The sequence below is a fragment of the Anastrepha obliqua genome, chromosome 1 (assembly GCF_027943255.1).
Source record: "Anastrepha obliqua isolate idAnaObli1 chromosome 1, idAnaObli1_1.0, whole genome shotgun sequence".
NCBI classification, from domain to species: domain Eukaryota; kingdom Metazoa; phylum Arthropoda; class Insecta; order Diptera; family Tephritidae; genus Anastrepha; species Anastrepha obliqua.
Window position 1 is genome coordinate 123,013,662 of NC_072892.1, and position 12,993 is coordinate 123,026,654.

Below are 12,993 nucleotides of genomic sequence, written 5' to 3' on the forward strand. Positions count from 1 at the left end.
CCAAAACGCTCTGGAACAAAGTGTCTGCTTGGACTCAACAGATCTACTATCAGCGTCCTCAGTAGCCAGTAGAATAGGCTCACACAGTAGCCAGTTGAATAGTCCTCACAACGACTTCTGCAGGAGTTTTGGAGATGAAGAAGGAATTGAGTAGGTACAACACCTCTTCTGTAAATGTCGTGCACTTCTAAAAGACCGTGCCAAATATCTTCGCCATTATTTCTTTGAAGAAGTGGGAAATTTGGAAAATGTCTCACTGGAAGGACTAGTTGCCTTCTTAAAAAGATCTACATAAGTGGTTTAAGAATTTTAGTTTAGGAATGTAAATCAAATGCAAGTTTCCGCATACGCCGCATATGCCTTAAACGATAAATTAGTGCAACTATATGAAAACACCTCCATAAGCGAATTCTAAAACGCCCAGAACGTCTGAAAGTCGAAAAATTTTCTACTTTTCACAGGCGACTCAGATGTTACAGACAAGCTGCTGTTTCACACCTTCGTTCTGGTTCGAGTGAATACAGGAACGATGTAATCGGTAACTCTTCGTACACTTTTTACAAGTTTTGCATAAAATTTTGACAATCAAATGAACAGCAACTTGTGTGATTAAACTAATATTTACTTGAATAAGATCTACAATTTAATAGACAAATGAAAATTTTTTGAAATAAGAAATTTTATTCTCATTGGTTTGAAATTTTTTTAATTGATAAATTACGTGTGTCGAAATTTGTATATACACTTTTGTATTTTGGTCTTAAATCCAACTATGAATTGGCAAATTGGCCTATGCAACAATAAACGAGCAAGTAAACGAGTCAAATAAAGTTTTCTTCTTTCACTTAAAGCTATTCAAAAATCGACTACTATCAAGAGTTAAAAATATGAAAATATATAAAGCAGTGAGGTATGGATACTTAAGGTAGCAGACACCGCCCACTAGAGAGATTTGAAGGAAAGGCTCTGCGAAAAATATATGGACCCTTGCGACTAAGAATTAGAGGGAAGAAGGTTAGGTCGTACGTACAGAACGTCAAAAAACAGATTTACCAGTATAGCGTTTCATACCGATTGAACGCAGAGGACGAGGGAGGCCAGGTAAACGCGGGATTGATGAGGTTAGAGCTGACCTGTGGAAATTCCTAGAAATACGTAGTAGGGAATAGATTGCAGAAGCAATGGTCTACACAAGACTGTAATGCTAATAATGATGACGATGATGTACATATTGATAATTATGAAAAGAAAAAAAACGGACCGGTCTGAATTTTTAGCAGGTGGTTGACCATTTTCGGGATATATCCAAATTTAGTTTGAAATGTAGTAATATTTTAACCACACGATTTATATTTTTAGTGATTTGGTTGTAATTTTGCTGCTCTAGAAGAATCGTACAGTTGTATATTAAATGAATTTGTAATACATATACATAAACTAATATGTTTTAGATATTTCAACAATCCGATTAACCGAAGTGACAATTTTTTTGACAACAATTTCTAGACCCCCGGTCGCTCACAGTTTTTCAGAGTTTTGGCACACCTAAAGTATGATACTTTCCTAGTGAATCCCAATAGAATGCGCACCAGCTCTCTCAAAACTCTCTCTCTCTTTCTCTCTCTCTCGTCACATATATATGTATATTAAAAAATACTTACAAGTCTGTATATTTTCGTGAACTTAGCGGAACTAAAGTCAAATTGACACAAAAGTGTAAGATTATTCACTACAAACCTAACTACTGCTTTGCCGCTTACTTCATTATCACTTCTTAAGCAATTCCTAAGTTCTCACAATTCAGAGCTTACCTTGAGCCACTGCATCTGGGTCTATGAAACCGTACTCCTCTTCAAAGCCCGATGGGAACGTCTCACCCACCTCCTCTTCAATGTGCTTTCTTATTAAGTTGACATCCTGCACGTAACGGTAAATGATGTTGGTATTAGTACAAAATGCCTCGACGAAGTGCCGAATGATGTTTACATGACAAGAAAGTATGTGCACATTTTCATTCGTAGTAAATCGCTATACGACTGTATAGCTGTGTGAGTGTATGTAATGGTTAGTGGTATGCGTGCCTACGTGTGAATGTGCCTCGACAAGAGTGCTTGTAATTGATTGCGTAGGTGCGTTAGAGCCGTGCACGCTCCCTCTCCATCTCTCTCTCTCTCTCTCTCTATCGCTAACTTCTTAACGCACTGCTGCGAGTATTCACGGCTCGTCGTAAAATTTTTTTCATTTCTATTTTCCCACAAAATGCCCTCCTATGCTAACCTACACTACTTGGAGTTACCATCACCGCCACTGGTAGCAGCAGTGCTGATGAACGAAGACAACTGATGCAAATCAATCTATGCTGCCATTCAAGCGAAATTTATCCCTTCTCCCCCGCCCAAATGAGACATTGGTTGGCGCTGCGGGTATTTACTTTATTCTTGTCTCGTTTCTATTTGCAATTTGTACTTACATATTGGCATAAGTACATTTACAGGTTTTGATTTTGGATAAGCTATGCAGCAGTCAGGCCGGCGGGGCGGTGGGTGTGTGACTTAGAGCGCGTGTTACGTCGTTTTGTGCGCTTTCATTTGTGTCTTTATTTGCTTAAGCATTCGTATTCAAATCGAATTCAAATTTTTAAATTGCAGTCAATTTAGCAGAAACGACACATCAATCAAATGTAAGCTGCCAAAGCTCCAATAATGTTTTCGTCGTATGTATGTATTTGTGTAAACCTGCGGAAACACGTGAAAGTGAAAGTTAACCGACGAAAGTTGGTGAGTTATCAATCATGCATAAATAATTAATTGAAAAGGCTTGATTAGATAGATCTGTATAACACTCTCAAGTCCTTTTGGTTTCAGACTTCTAGCTCCCATTTCTAATCAGCCGATAGGGCTTGTGTATGGTGACTAAATGTTTGCGGATTTAGATGTCTCTTTTCAACATGAAATATCAACCGAGAAAATATTTCTTTCTAATATCTTTCGTCTGTTTCGGCATTCTATTGGATTACTGGCCATAAAGGCATTGAAGGGAACGGAGCTAGTAGCCGGTATAGCGAGTAACGGGGTCTCTCTATCGGCAAATTCAATACGAATATTATACAACGAGCTAAATGAAAACATAATCAGAAAATTCAGCACAAAATGGGAGAATCTGTCGACTCACAGAAATGCTAAGATCCTGTGTAAACAAGACGACCACAGTCGTACTCGATTTATATTTCACTAACGCGGGAATGTAGGATATATAGGGAGTAGGGCTCAGGGGAAACTTTAGACCATCTCCTTTGCGAATGTCCTGCGTTATTCAAAACACGCTTTGGAGGCACCAAAGCATGACATATTAGAAGACATCTCAGGAGTGGGTCGTTAAATCTCCAATAGAAACAGGCGCCATGCGGGTGAACTATTTCAAAACGTATAACTGATGAACTCCATCTGGTAGCGTTATGGGCCGAACCCGTCTGTGCGTTATTGAAAGGCTACTAGCCCATCCTCATCTAACCTTTCGTCCATCAAAGGTCAATTTCAATTGTCGGAGTGCACCTCTGGCAATGAAAAGTATCTCAATATCAATATATCATCTGTCATCTGGAGGTGGCATAACCGTTGGTTTAATAACCTTTGCTATTGCTTCTACATCTAAGAAAAGATGGCTTAGCATCTTGCAGGCTGAAATTGAACCATTTTCAATCTGTGCGAGAATAAATCATGTGAGGGGTAACAAGGGTGCGCACATAGCTATATACCCGAACAGTACAGCTGTATTAAAAGCACTAACTTCACAACCTAAACTAACTTAGTGGAACACATAAAATTGTTCTTTGCCGGGTTCTGGCTCACTCTGGAATAAAAGGTGATGAAATCGCTGATGCACTCACTAGGGCGGGGTCGGTAGCAGATATTTAGAATGTTTTAGAATGTCCAGAATTTATCTGGGATATCAACTGGGCAGAAGCTAAATGCATCGTAAAAAGTTAGGAAAATGCTCAAAGAGTTACGCATTGGGAAGCCACACAAGACGTTCGTGAAGCCGAAAGGCTTTTAAGAGCTTTTACCTACAATAGGGAACTGCATAACATGCGTAAGGTAGACATCAGGAAAATGTTCGAAAAAAATTGTTGAAAAAAATGCAAAAACTTGTAAGTTGATTTTCTGACGGTCACTATTATCATACCTAAATTTCATCTCTCAAAACTTCAAATTTGGAATAAGACGGTGTGTGGATGCTGTCTGAGGGATGATAACACCACAGAGCATAGCTTGTGCAGCTGGATGGCCTTGGTAAAGAAAAGATTGCACATCTTTCAACGAGATGAAATGGATCCGCATGAAATTAAGAATGCTGTTGTTGCAGATATTCCGAAATTTGTTCACATGGCGGAAAATTTACTAAAAAATTTGGTTTTCGACCGATTCCCAATCTGAGGCAGGGAGCATTTAGGTTAAATTAAAGCTGATGTAATACATTTAAGGTACCAGTCAATAGGTCTAGCATCAACTATTCCCAAAATATGTAGAAGGACGCAGGGGATATTTTACGTGTAAAAGTATGGGCTATTGGATATTAGTATCTGTAGTGCTAAAATTAATATTATGCACGGCAACTGAGAAGAACCGGACCTCTGTACCTAAATTTGCGTTTAGAGTGATGGAAATAAAGCAATTCATAAATTGCCTTACAATCAATTTTGCCATTAATTATTATGAAGATGAACAGCACAGGAAAGTACGTCCTCTTGTCCGATAGACTTTGCCAGCCGAAAAGTTTATGTGTTCCCATATAGTTTGAGACGACCCCGACTAGAAATTTTGGTAAGGCGGTAATTAGGCGCAAATAAGGCAGACCGCATTCCAAATTTGTGCCTCATAAGGCAGCCAAACTAGGCCCAAGTCCCGAAAGGTATCGCCACACATCTGCCTCATTAGGCGCAGGTTCGAAAAACCGAACTTCGGTAATACTCCGGATGCCCTTCTACAAATCAGTTAGGGATTCCAATTTATGCCTAAGTGAGACACTGCCACAGATTTTCGTGACCACAACCAAATTTGGTATTGTTCTGGCATGCCAATCTTTGCCTTGCCTAACGTGGGCCTGGTAAGGTAATAGTGAGGCCTGCCTAATTCGGGCCTAACTGATTCTTCGGCATGCCTCACGGTAATTCTTGTCGGGACGTTCGGTCAATAAAGTTTGTATATAGAAAACTTCGTGAACATTTTTTTGATAGTACGGATTCCAGGATATTCATGGCAGAAATACACCCCGCCCTCACTTAAGGAGACCACCATTTGTATGAAGCTATGCCCCATAAAGCGGAAAAATATATTATTTTTAATAAAGCAATTTTCATTGAAAACTAGGAAAACATCTCATTCTTCACATATATTTGGGATATTTGCTTTAGTTTTAGGGCTTACCGCACGTTTTAGTTTTTACTTCTCAAAAAACGGAGTACATACTCGTACATCTCTAATTAGAGTTCTTGAGCAAATCAAAAATTGTGCAATATTCATGAAAATCTACTCAGTAGCCTCGCACATTATTAAAATTAAGAATCGTTGCATTTCAATCCATTAACCTGCCCGTTACTTTGATTCATTTCACAAAAGTTCGGTAACAGCTCGCACAAGTAGATTTTTAAAGTCCCATCTCGAAGATGCTGACTAATTTTTCTCCGATACATTCAGCAGTCTCAAAAACCCGTCTTTAGTCGAATACTTTAAGGTGACACTGTAATTTTCGCCGAAATAAATATTCTAGCACAATACGATTTACTGTTTACCATGAAAGGTGTACCCCACACGCGTGTGTTTGTGTATGTGAATGCTAAGGAATTTACATATGTTTGTGTGCGTGTATGTCACTGTGCAACAAAAACTCAGTGGACTAACATTATCCGAAATTAATCGATCGCAAATAATTCTGGTAAACTCATTACGCCAAACGCGTATCAAGGCACGCAGGTCGCGAAAGTAGTTCGAATGGATCAGCAGCATGCCGGCGAAGATACGCGACAAATCCTTCAAGTTAAAGATATAATGGAATTTCGATGGTGTTGGTGGCAGTTCCACAATGACAATCTGTAAATAAAAATGGAAATTTCCAATTAAAGATATTTACAATACAAATATATTTGGATAGACATGTATGTATGTGTGTATGTTTTATGTGAATGCCAAAATGGGCATGCAGAAGAAATACCCGAAAATAGAGTTACGGAATAAGGCCATAAAATACTATTGCAAAAATTCCGTAGATTTATTTGGTGCCAACTAACAGCGGGCTCATTCAACGCTTCGCTGCATCGCATTTACGTTTGCGGTAAATTAAATTTGTCTTCAAACGTTAAATGGCATACAAATCAAAATTATCGTAATTTCCAATATGCATTGAAATGTGTGCGCGCAGAGCTCCTGCAGCGGCATGCATAGAGTAGGCATTGGACGGTATCGTGCAGTTAGTATGTCTTCCGTTTATGTTTGTAGGTACTTATGTATGTGTGTAGCTCTCAGCAGAAGGAAGCAAAATTGAGTTGTGGCAAAGATGTAGTGCATAAGTATTCAGGCCCTCATTTATGCCGCATTTAATGCTATCATCATTACTATCTACTACTTCTTCGTGTGATGCTGCTTGAGTGCTGCCGTTGAGTGGGGACAAGACAAACGGCCAAGGTGAACGGAGGCTGTAAGACGGCAAGTGGAAAATTCCATGACTAACGATTCTGTTATTCAAATAATTCATTTCACTAGGCATTTTGCAAATTCAAGCTACCCAGAGCTACAAATGAAGCGTACGAGGTGTTGATGGGAAGAGTGTGGAACCTTTACTTGCATATATATGTATATGTACAATATGTACAGGGTTTGATTGAAAAATAATGAGCCTTATTTTTTTTAAGCAGTTCTATTAAACCTCTTGGCTTATACAACTAATATTCTTCAAAATAGGACCCTTGAGTGGACCAGCGGTGTCCTTCCACTGCACTAAACATTTTTTTAACCCATCCGCCGAAATCGTGTTCAATTCGGCTGTCACAGTTTTTTGAATCGCCACAATGGAGTCGAAACGCCTCCCCTTCAGCTTTCTTTTCAGGCGCGGGAACAAGAAGAAGTCCGGAGGGGACAAGTCTGGGCTGTATGGAGGGTGGGAAGCACCGGAACCCCCATCTTGGCCAATGCAGAGGTGCAGAGGAAGGCGGTGTACGCCGACGCATTGTCGTGATGAAGGGTCCAATTGTTGACGAGGTCGGGCCGAACCAGGGCGACGCGGTTTTTTTTTTCTTTGTAAAATGCCGCGATTAGCTTTACGCAAAATTTGATCGAGTAACGTTGCTCCAACGATCGCTGCATTTTCGCCATAGCAAAATCCTAACACACTTTTAAAACAGCTTTCACGCGCGGAGCGATGTTGACTGCACCGCTGTTGCCAGCGAACTAGGACCGGTTTCTAGTGGAAGGGAAAGGTCCAACGATCATTTTCCCCCACCAGCCGATTCGGTTGATCGTTTGGCAGACGCCCCGCGTGAGAAGGCTCATATGGCTGTGTAATATATATATAGGGTTCTGCTATTGAAACGAATATGAGATGCAAAAATGTCATCTACTTTTCTCATGCCATGTAAATAGAAAACGTAAGTGAAATGGCGCTTACAACCTTATTGGGTTTGTGTTATGCTTCTTGATGTTGTTCCACAAACGGATGAAGTTTTATGTCACCTCCGAACAACAGATCTTTTTTTTATGAGGAGCTTTTTCATGGCAGAAATACACTCGGAGGTTTGCCATTGGTTGCCGAGGGGCGACCGCTATTAGAAAAACTTTTTCTTGTCAATTAATGTCCGGCCTGTAGACTTCCGAAAGGTACTCACGCATCAATCCATTCGGCTACGGCGGGTATCTGATAAGTAAATAAAAAAATAATAACATTGGGAATTGGGATCAAACAATTTTGAAATTATGGGCTACTCCTCTTTGGAAGAGTCTTCAGTTGCATAGTTTTTAGTTGCGTAGTTTAGTGTTACATACTCTCATCCTAAAACACTCGTTCGGAGCCATTGTTGCCGTTTGTGTTTGTACATAATGCCCAGGATCCTATTCGTTACTGCAGCCAAAACATTATAATTAAAAATAAATTTTTTTTTGGGAATTCTGCCCTTAAAAAAACGTCTTGCATAGGTTTTCCCATTAAGAGTGGGGTAATCACTTCAATTAAAAAAACTACGTCTCAGAAACTTACGAAATAATTGTTTTGCTTGAAAGACTCATGCAAGGCATTATAAGGGGCTGAAAAGTCCCGGGTCTAACACATAGATGGCACTACTTTTATTGCATTTACCTCTTTTTCAAATAGTACTAACCATAAAAACACAGCTGTTAAAATTTCATGATATTCTATTCATTAATTCGTGAGTTATTGCGCTAAGAGTGACGCTTCTTTTGTTATTTTCAAAACAATGGATCAAAAAAAATTCGTGATTTAATTTTACACTCCTTCTTGTTGAACAAAATACCAAAATACCGTCCAACCGAAGCAATGTCTTGAAGAGTGTTATGGAGACTCCGCTCCATCAGAAACAATAATAAAACAATGGTTTGCTGGTCATAATGTCCAGATATGGCTCCTAGCGACTACTGGCTGTTCGCAGACCTAAAAAAGACATTGATGGAAATTGAGATGAATAAAGCTAATTTGGAGCAAAAAAAAAAGAAAAGGGGTGTTTTAGCCTATAAGTTAGGTGCATCTTTTGGACGATCGCTTATATACATACAAACAATATGATACAGATCAAAGAGGTCCAATTCTCAATTACTGCTGCATAGATTCTGCTGAATTTAAGCAATGGTCTATTCAGGCTTTTATAGTTTTTGCAGAATTTCAGCAAAAATTCACTCGAATCTTATGATTTTGGGACAGCATTTAGAAAACTTATTCTTCAAGGTGGATTGTGGCGCGATAATTGGCGCTTATACCCTTTTTGGCTGTTTGACCGAGCTCATTCTCATATCTGAGCTTTGTTTCCTGATGTTTTATGTTTTCGACAAATAAAGGGGCCTACAGTTTTACGTTTCCGCGAGACGGCAGATAGTTTTTTATAAAGAGGTTTTTTATGGTGGAAATACAGTTAGAGGTTTGCCATTGCCTGGCGAGGGGCAATCCTGTTTTGGAAAAATATTTTCTATCAACTCGTGTTTCGTGGTACTGTTTAAAAAAAAAAAATTCTTTTTTTAAACTAACTACGGTAATGTGGGGAAGTAGGATGAAATAAAAGATGAGGCTTCGTTAAATGTCTCGTAAGAGAGACATGTCAATGCTAGCCTGGAAATGCAACGTAGAATCTCTCTGGCCAACAAGTGCTGCTTTGGACTAAGTAGGCAACTGAGCAGTAAAGTCCTTTCTCGACGAACAAAGCTAACACTCTACAAGGCTCTCATCATGTCCGTTCTAACGTATGGCGCAGAAGCCTGGACGATGACAACATCCGATGAAGCGACACATGAAGTGCTTGAGAGAACGATTTTGCACAAGAGTTTTGGAACTTTGCACGTTGGCAAAGGCGAATATCGCAGACGATGGAACGAACAGCTGTATGAGTTTTACGACGACATAGACATAGCGCAGCGAAGAGAGATTCACGGCTACGTAGGCTGGGTCATGTCGTCCCAGTGGATACAAACGCTCCGGCTCTGAAATTATTCGATGCGGTATCAGCTGGTGGTAGCAGAGGAAGAGGAAGGCCTCCTCTGGGGTGGAAAGATAAGATGGAGAAGGACCTGGCTTCACTTGGTGTGTCCAACTGGCGCCGGTTCGCATGAGAAAGAAACGACTGGCGCGCTTTGTTACACTCGGCCAAAATCGCGTAGGCGGGGATCGCGCCAATTCAGAAGAAGATGAAGAAGAAAGAAAATTAAAGAAAGAAGAAAGAATAAAAAGTTTTCACAGTTACATTCTTATTTTTGGATGCATTGAAGCATTGAATTTTTAAATAAAATCAAACCAACAAATTGGAAATAATTGCACTCCTTTGTTTTGCTGCTTAATAATTTTTCTAACTGCTGTGAAAAAATCGTAGGATTCGAATGAATTATTGCTGAAATATTTACAATATATATTAAAGTAAATAAAGGTTGCACTCGATGAAAAACTAAAATGAACACAATGCTCGTTTGCCCACTTGGCACTTGGGACAGGACTCTTTAGAAAAACCGTATAAGTCAAATTGCCAAACTTTACACAAATAACAAAAAATAAAAATTAAAATATTTAAAAAAATAAAATGTAAATTTGATGGTGCCCAAAAATGGCGTTGATTTTTGGCAATTTTTTTTTACATGCGATGCTGAGCATTTTCTTCCTTATAACATTTATATGGTATTTATATAGAATAAAACTCCCATTTTCAGCGGAATAGTTTTTAATGTAGAGAGAGTAATACAACTTTTCACAATTCGGTACATTCTTTCACGGAGCTCAGCCGGAACATGAAAATACGTTGAATAAAGTAAAAAGTAATGCTGACTAATAATTTAGTCTACAGTGCATTGAATCCATTGCAGTGGCACAATCGCAAGGAAAACAAAATTGCATTTCCAGCACACTATGTAGTAAGCGCTCCATCAGAAAACCCTGTACTTTAAATGAAGTGCTGAAATATCTAAAAGCAACTTCTTCGCGTTCAGAATTTAGGTTAAATGGCGCAAGTGCATGGTGAGGAGCGTCTGGGAGAAGGCAAGTATATATACTTACATGTATATACTTATGGTGTACGCTGAATAGTGCTGTCCTGTAGTACATAACAATTCATAAGCAAATCAATATGCCTACTGAACCTTCCATATATACTCGAGAAGCAGCGCATGAAAAGCTCTTAGAGCAAAATGTATTTACGGTTGAAATTAATTTTGAAATAATGCTCTGAAAGCTAAAGACGACTTGTAGTGGCTTTATTAATTATTTATAGCCTAAGGATTTTTATTGAGAATTTAGTGAATTGAACTATGTACTTTTACCCGCAATTTATTTTTAATGAAATCAGTTTAGTAGTTTATAAGCAAATATGATTTATATTACATAATTCAACTTAGTGGCCTTATCATTAATTCTCAATCAACATGGATTGAAAAATTCAAAAGGATCGTAAACTTTTTTCCACAAACAGAATTAAAGTTTTTATTTACATCTTTTTTTGTAAGCATTCAGACAAAACAAATTTAAAATTAATTTCCTAATTTAATTATTCCAAGATATCAGGTAATACATATGTAAGTAATAGCATTCTTGAATTTTATTCACATAAAGAAATTTTTTATCACACATACATAGGCTTCACATTCTAGAGAAAAAAACTTATATCGGAAATCTATCTTGGATTCAGAAAACTTAGCAAATTCATAAAAATTAGTTAAAGAATTGTAAGGCAGTTAGATTATATGGTTTTTGTAGCAGTTTTTGTGTAAAATTTTAGGTGCACAACTAAGTTTTCGCTGTTTTTTTTTGATGAAAATACAACTTTATTCTGAAAAAATGGTTACAAGTGAATCATTGAAAGTATTGTTAATCGCTGGCTACTACTTTCTCGTATAATTATATAATTGTTTATCTTTTGAGGCTATCCACGGATCAAGCCATTTTTTGATGTCTTCATATGAATGGAACTGCTGGTCAGCTAGACCATGTGCCATCGATCGGAATAGGTGATAATCGGACTGCGCAATATCTGGAGAATATGGCGGGAGGAGTAGGACTTTCCATTTCCGAGTTTTCACGTAGGTTTTAACGGGTTTGGCAACGTGAGGCCGAGCGTTGTGATGCCTCCCCGCGTATTGTGGCTGTTTCTCGCGCAGTGCTCGACTCAATCGCATCAATTGAAGTGAATACCGATCCCCAGTGATGGTTTCGCTTGGTTTTAGCAGTTCATAATAATTAACACTAACTTGGCCCACCAAATACATAGCATAACCTTCGCAGCGTAAATATTCGGCCGAGGCGACGACGTAGAAGCATGATCGGGCAGTCCCCATGGCCTTATTTTCTTTGGTAATTAAAATTAGAAAACAAATAAATAAATAGTCGAAACTTGTCAATATTTCGTGTACGCTTTCGCTGGGGGTAAGTACGTACATATATGGTATTTACAGGGTTGGGCACTCGAAGTGTATCCAATTAAAAAAGCCATACATTTAGTTTGGAAAATTTCTTTTATTCAAGTCAAAGTAAAAAATTAGTGAAAATAATACAAAATTTAGGATCAATTTGCTGTTGCTCCATATACCCATCTTTTGCCTTGACCATGGCCTTGAGACGGTCCAGAAACGAATCGTAAGCTGCTTGAATGTGACTTGCAGGTATTTTGGCCCACTCGCGGACAATGGCTTTTTTTCAGCGCCTCGGGGCTAGTGAATCTTTTAGTTCGGAACTTGGTCTCTAAAATGGCCCAAAGAAAATAATCGATCGGATTTGCGTCTGCTGAATTTGAAAGCCATTGTGTGGACGTTTTGAAATTCGGAACGTTGTGTTTTAGCCATTCTTGGTTCACTCGAGCTTTGTGAGACGGTACCAATGCCTGTTGAAACGTCCATGGTTCTGTCACCGAAATGTTTGTCTGCCCACGGCTTCAAAGCAACCACCCGAATACTTTTCCGATAATATTTCGAATTTACCTTGACGCCAGACTCGATGAAAACAATAGGAGGGTGCCCATCTGCGGTTACAGCGGCACAAGTCATTATCTGAGGCGGCTGCTGCCTCCTGGTGATCAATTGATGACTCTAATTCTAGTATAAATAGTCGATAAATGAAATCCTATCGTTGTAGGAGTTAACGAATTGTTCAATTTGAAAATTTTCTCGTCAGAAAACATAATGTTCAGAAATTCACCGCTCTCGGCCAAGCGAAGCAACTCCTTCGCTCTCTCAAGTTCGACTTGTTGTTGCTTTGGTGTGAGATCATGCGTCTTTTGGATCTGGTAAGGCTTGACTTTGAGATCATTTT

At 38.8% G+C, this 12,993-nt stretch overlaps 1 protein-coding gene across 1 annotated transcript in view; it reads right to left on the reverse strand.

Annotated features, from left to right (window-relative positions):
* Nucleotides 1-12,993, reverse strand: part of LOC129235947 (dynein axonemal heavy chain 10) — a 319,120-nt gene that overhangs the window by 88,664 nt on the left and 217,463 nt on the right. Inside the window, exons 49-50 of the mRNA XM_054870043.1 lie at nucleotides 5,898-6,086; nucleotides 1,812-1,917 (exon numbers count right to left, since the gene is read on the reverse strand). Of these exons, the coding sequence (XP_054726018.1) occupies nucleotides 1,812-1,917; nucleotides 5,898-6,086 (295 nt within the window). The remainder of the gene's footprint in view (nucleotides 1-1,811; nucleotides 1,918-5,897; nucleotides 6,087-12,993) is intronic.